The 6,548-nt window shown below is 33.6% G+C and overlaps 1 protein-coding gene across 1 annotated transcript; it reads left to right on the forward strand.

Annotated features, from left to right (window-relative positions):
* Window positions 1-2,036: 2,036 nt before the first annotated feature.
* Window positions 2,037-5,093, forward strand: LOC134233521 (uncharacterized). The gene is made up of 3 exons (XM_062715493.1): window positions 2,037-2,145; window positions 2,427-4,388; window positions 5,035-5,093. Exons 1-3 carry the CDS (start codon window positions 2,037-2,039, stop codon window positions 5,091-5,093), a joined length of 2,130 nt encoding a protein of 709 aa, XP_062571477.1.
* Window positions 5,094-6,548: the final 1,455 nt, after the last annotated feature.

The raw sequence follows: 6,548 nt of genomic DNA on the forward strand, positions 1-6,548 counted from the left end.
CTATAGAGCAACAGTTATTTTGACAGAGTCACAGAGTGTCAATTGGAATGTCTTAATCCTATTTCAAAGGGAATGAGATAAATAAGACACAATTTACTACAAGTAAGCACATATTAAAAACAGATAAAGAATTTCACAGATAAACGTCCGAATTTAGTATTAATATATTAAAAAGTTATTTTAATTCAAAAATGTTAATTTTTCTCGGTGATAGTGTTGTGAATGCAATAGATTTCCATTCACTTTATATGCAGAAAACACATGTAAAGTAAATATATGGACATAACCAACAGTATTCAAGACCAAAAGTTCATTAAACAATACAAAACAGGTACAGAGATAAAACGGACCTCCAAAACATCAGAGGTTGTATCAGGTGCCATGGAGGAGTGAGCATTACCTGCCGACTGGTCATACCCGCCGTATGCTCCTTGTAATGACCCATAAACAACGGAAAATCTGTCGTCAATTCAGTGTATATACAATCGACCAACAATTAGAATGAAAAACGTCAGTCAGCATTTTAACAGCATTTGACCCAATGATAAACTTTATTTACTGTCAAAGTCATTGTATCGACCATAGAACAGGAAAAAATGACTGCTGAAATTCCTGCCTCATCAAGTTGTTTGTCAATTATTTACCTCGTCTTAGAAATTGCTCATAATAAAATTTTGTATAAATAAAATATATATATATATATATATATATATATATATATATATATATATATATATATATATATATATATATATAAAGCACAAATTACAAAAACTCTTAAACTAATATAACTGCCCTAAGTGAAGGAATATTAATATAGAAAGCACAGAGAAATTCACTTTTACAAGGATACTCACTTCCGCCCCGGCCCGGGGTTGAACTCTCGACCTACGGAATCTGTCTCCTAGCAGTACAGGAACAGCGCGTTAGACCGCTCGGCTATCTAGGCAAGTTAAAAAACTTGCTTTCGATGCCGATGGAATTCTCACAACGCTGTCCTACACTACACGGTCATTGAGAATGGAAGTGAGATACAGTTATTTGGACATTAGTTTTTAGAGGATTGTTACCAATACATGTTGTGATGAAATTAATTTTATTTATAAAGCACAAATTACAACAACTCTTAAACTAATATAACTGCCCTAAGTGAAGGAATATTAATATAGAAAGCACAGAGAAATTCACTTTTACAAGGATACTCACTTCCGCCCCAGCCCGGGGTTGAACTCTCGACCTACGGAATCTGTCTATATATATCTGTATATATATATATATATTCAAAAAATTATTTTTCCTTGGTATAGGGATAAAATAAAATCCAAATTCAATTGATAAACTCAAACTTTTATCTAAAGCGCTTTCGCCCCATGCCGGCTCATCAGTAGATTTGAAATTGTAAACAAGTTACATTATGACGTCATTCTCGTGACGTTATGTAGGCAACGTTAAACATAATGACTGTGACGTAATAGTAATCACAGTTAAATGAGGTGCACAGATAAAGTTTTACAGTTCATCTGATCAAAGTTAAGCGCCTATTATAAATGTACAATAATGGAGACATTTTATATAAAATGTACATAATAAAATAATTTGATATAAATTCCTTTTAACAGTTCAATTTTGGTTTAAACAGATTTATAAAATATTGTTCTTTGGCTTTCCGTAATTGTTCATTTTCCTCTTTTATTTTGTAAAAAGGAAATATATAAAAATGTCCTTTGCCACAAGAATCAAAGTGTTCACTACATGGCGTGTTTCGTATGGTCGGATCCTTAATCTGTTGTTTGTGCACGCGAACACGGTCGGCTAATTTGGTTCCGGTTTGTCCTATATAATTTTCCTCACATGTAGGACACGTCATACAGTATATAAGGTTTTTAGATTTACACGTCATACAAGATTTAACGTCAAACTTCATTCCGTTTTTAAAAAGAAAAGAAACCGATCAAGAAAAACTCAAGTCAGAAAAGTTACTACAATCCAAACAAGAATGGCTTGAAGACTACGAGAAAAATTTCGGGACAAGCATAATGAAAAGTCCAGAAATTCGAAAACAAAAGAAGAACAGACATCAGGGTCAACGACCTAACATGGATTCTGTTAATCAAAACGAATTCTACTTCCGTTCAGAACACAGAGGTAATTTTTCTGGACCAAATAAACCAAACTACAAGAACGTGGGGCGAAATGAACACCGTGTAAATTCTTTTACCAAAAGAAATAACGGAGCACAAACAAATATCAACAAGGAAAACGTTCAGTGGAAAAAACCTTGGAACAACAAACAGCAAAACAAAATGAGCAACAACATTTCTAATAACAGAAATATGAACCAGCAATATGAAGGGAGTAATTCTTTTTTAGGGAAGGGCCACTTTCGCAAACATCGCATGAAAAAATTCCTCTTCCAATACCTGTAGAGAAAACATCTAAAGTCGACCCCAAAATTATAAATCTATCTCAAAGGAATTTTTCTACGGATGAAATAGAACTACTCAAAAGGGGCCTAAAATTTACTCCTACGCCTAAAAAAGACGACGTAGATGTAATCAAAGACACAGAAGAATTTTGTCGGAAGCTAAGACTCCGGGAATTCTTCCAGAATTCGGATTACAATGACGAATCCTTAGTTCGAAACAAAAGTGATTTTAAACCAAAATCAAACAGGGACAAACACTTGGACGATTACATTAATTGTTTGAAAAAATCTGCATACAACAATCACAGCGATATCCATGTGCGAGATAACATCTCAAAAATTGAGAGAACAGCACTGAAAAATATTACTGGTGACGATACTATTATCATAAAAGAGGCTGACAAAGGAGGAACTATTGTTATTATGGACAAAGAACACTACAAAGATATGGTCCTAGAACAACTAGATGATATAAACTTTTACAAGGAACTACCTTCGAAGGAAGACAAGAAGACGATGTCTACAATGAAAAAATATACTTCAAAATTTTCCGATAATTTAACCAAAAAGGAGATAGATTTTCTTCTCAATTTTGAAGTAAAAACTAGTAACTTTTACGGATTACCGAAAATTCATAAATCTAAACAAATTCAAAACGGAATACAGGAAATGAGTGAACCTTATATTAAATTGCCACGTCCAACAGACTTAAAACTACGCCCTATTGTAGCTGGTCCTTCTTGTCCAACACAGAGACTTAGCAATTTGCTAGATATTATACTAAAACCTTTCTGCAAATTAGTACCCAGTTTTATTCGGGACGACATGGATTTTCTCAACCATATTCCAGAAAGTGTAGAAGAAAATACGAAATTAGTGAGTTTTGATGTTACTAGTTTATATACAAATATTCCCCACAATTTAGGACTAGAAGCCATCTCCTTTTGGATTGACAAGCACCCAGATGTAATCCAGCCGAGATTTTCAAAAGAATTTATCCTCGAAGGACTTAAAATAGTTTTGCAAAATAATCATTTCTTTTTTGATGACAAGTACTATCTACAGACAAAAGGGACAGCAATGGGGACAAAAGTCGCCCCTACCTACGCAACTCTCGTTCTAGGTTTTCTGGAGGAAAAACTTTTTTCAGAATGCAAAACATTTTTTGGAGAGGATTTTGGTACATACATTGAAAGAAACTGGAAACGTTATTTAGATGACTGTTTTATTTTTTGGACAAAATCTCTACAAGATCTACAACAGTTTAACAGCATTCTAAATCGACTCCATGAAAGTATGCATTTTACAATGGAAATCAGTGAAAACAAATTGCCATTTTTAGACATTCTTATTATAAAAGAGGGAAGAAAAATCATAACGGATCTCTATTACAAGAGCACAGACTCCCATCAATATTTGATTTTCAACTCATGCCATCCCTCCCATACTAAACGAAACATCCCATTCAATATGGCCAGGCGAATTTGTACTATTGTTATTGATGAGGATCGCAGAAATACAAGACTGTGTGAACTAAGAATTTTTCTTTCTAGACAAAAATATCCATCAAAACTAATTGAGGCTGCTATACAAAAGGCAAAGGAAATACCCATTAACGAATTACGTACTATTAGACATCACGAAGAGGAGAACAACGAAAAGATCCCTTTTGTTCTAACCCACAACCCAAGAAATCACAACATCTTTAAAACTGCCAAACAATTTTTCCCTATTATTCAACAATCAGAAACATTAAGGGACCTTATTAAACCAAAGGATATACTACACAGCAGGCGTCAACCTCCCAATTTGAAAAAGATTCTTACCACTGCCAAATTTACATCGAACCCCGAGAAACCGATGGTTTCTAAGTGCGAGGATCCACGATGTGGAACCTGTCAAGTTTTAAAAACCGGACAAACCATTATTTTTAAAAACGGCATGAAGTTTGACGTTAAATCTTGTATGACGTGTAAATCTAAAAACCTCATATATTGTATGACGTGTCCTACATGTGAGGAAAATTATATAGGACAAACCGGAACCAAATTAGCCGACCGTGTTCGCGTGCACAAACAACAGATTAAGGATCCGACCATACGAAACACGCCATGTAGTGAACACTTTGATTCTTGTGGCAAAGGACATTTTTATATATTTCCTTTTTACAAAATAAAAGAGGAAAATGAACAATTACGGAAAGCCAAAGAACAATATTTTATAAATCTGTTTAAACCAAAATTGAACTGTTAAAAGGAATTTATATCAAATTATTTTATTATGTACATTTTATATAAAATGTCTCCATTATTGTACATTTATAATAGGCGCTTAACTTTGATCAGATGAACTGTAAAACTTTATCTGTGCACCTCATTTAACTGTGATTACTATTACGTCACAGTCATTATGTTTAACGTTGCCTACATAACGTCACGAGAATGACGTCATAATGTAACTTGTTTACAATTTCAAATCTACTGATGAGCCCGCATGGGGCGAAAGCGCTTTAGATAAAAGTTTGAGTTTATCAATTGAATTTGGATTTTATATATATATATATATATATAAACTCCATATGCAAGTGATGAATGTATATTACTGCATAGGGGACTTTAACGATTGTGAACTTAAAGTCATCACGTTTGTCATAGAGCCTAGTTTTTAAGTTACCATTAACGTCTTTTTTAAGTAAAATATCCTAATTTGAAAGAGAAGTGTCAGACTTTTTGGCATCTTTTATCTGAAGCTTACCAAGGTTAATCGTATCGACATAAGAATGGAAATTAATTGACAATACGTCGTCGATATATCTAAAAGTCGAGTTAAAACCACAGCAAGTGCTTTCTTCTTTTCATATATAAGATTTTGGACAAATTCTGTATGTTGACCAGGCAGAAAATTGTTAGTTATGCAAAAAAGAAGATTTACATGTACTTTGGTGCACTTTTTATTTGTATTAAGTATCTATACTATACAGAAAGATATTTATACGAATTTCTTAAACAAAACCATGCTTAACTCGGGATTCTAGCAGCACTTGCCAATGTCCTTAAACCAACCAGTGAAATGTCAATAAAGGTCAATAAAAATGTGGACTCAAACGGACAGGTTCATCTACCATGTCTGAGGGACTGGAGATACGTAAGCAATTATTACAACTACAGGGGTTCACTTCCCACAAAAGATTGGGTATCGATGTTATGAGTTAAGATTCATTGATACTCTTATAAGTGAGACGACTCTTAAGGACATTGGCAAGTCACGGTTATCCGGAGAAAAAAGGTTTATATCATGGGTTTGTTCATTTATAAAACTGTGATTGAGAGTGATCCCCCGTGTAGAATTCTCTATGAAATGAAAACCAACAAAACGTGTTTTACCGAGGTAAACAAAAGCACGTGTGCTTCCTTCAACGGATAGAATCATCTCTACAGCGAGAAAGAAAAACGGTGATAGTTTTGTTGTTCATTGTGTTCAGGGACAGACAGTAAACAGTGGTCAACAGACCGTTATTTACCGTACCCATGCTGGGAAGGACAATCACAAGATATGACAAATGCCGAGAACCTGTAACTAATTGAGGTCGTGCGAAGGAGGCACCATTTACCATTTAATTTAGTAACTGTAAACAAATATAAAAGCAAATCTATGCCAATATTTTTATGAAAATTTGTTTCCAATATGGTAAATTACTTAACATAAACAGTCAAACAGTCTTTACCATTATGAATACGAATTAGATTCTAAGGGAAGTAACTCTAAAATTATGAACAGTATTGGTAGATCTTTGTCATGTTTCTAAATTTGCGTTTTCAGTCATAATATCTAGATTTAATTGGAAATGAGGATACAATAATGTATATAATATATAAACTTTCTGAAATGACTGGATTTTGGAGATTTTTTATGGTAAAAAATTAAGTAGGTCCTTTTTATCAACATTTTACACAGGAAATGCATTGAGAATTGTAAAAACATTGATTTGACAAAATCTAATAAGGAAGGGTGGCTTGGTGGGTTAAATGTACCAGAATATAACATGTTTAGTACCATTACACCTGTTCAAGAGTTCTTGAAAAATTCTATACAAAAGCCAGGAACCTTGCCAATGTCCTTAATG

Source organism: Saccostrea cucullata, unplaced genomic scaffold (assembly GCF_032062105.1).
Source record: "Saccostrea cucullata isolate Sc308-1 unplaced genomic scaffold, CSIRO_AGI_Scuc_v1 ctg10353, whole genome shotgun sequence".
NCBI classification, from domain to species: Eukaryota; Metazoa; Mollusca; class Bivalvia; order Ostreida; family Ostreidae; genus Saccostrea; species Saccostrea cuccullata.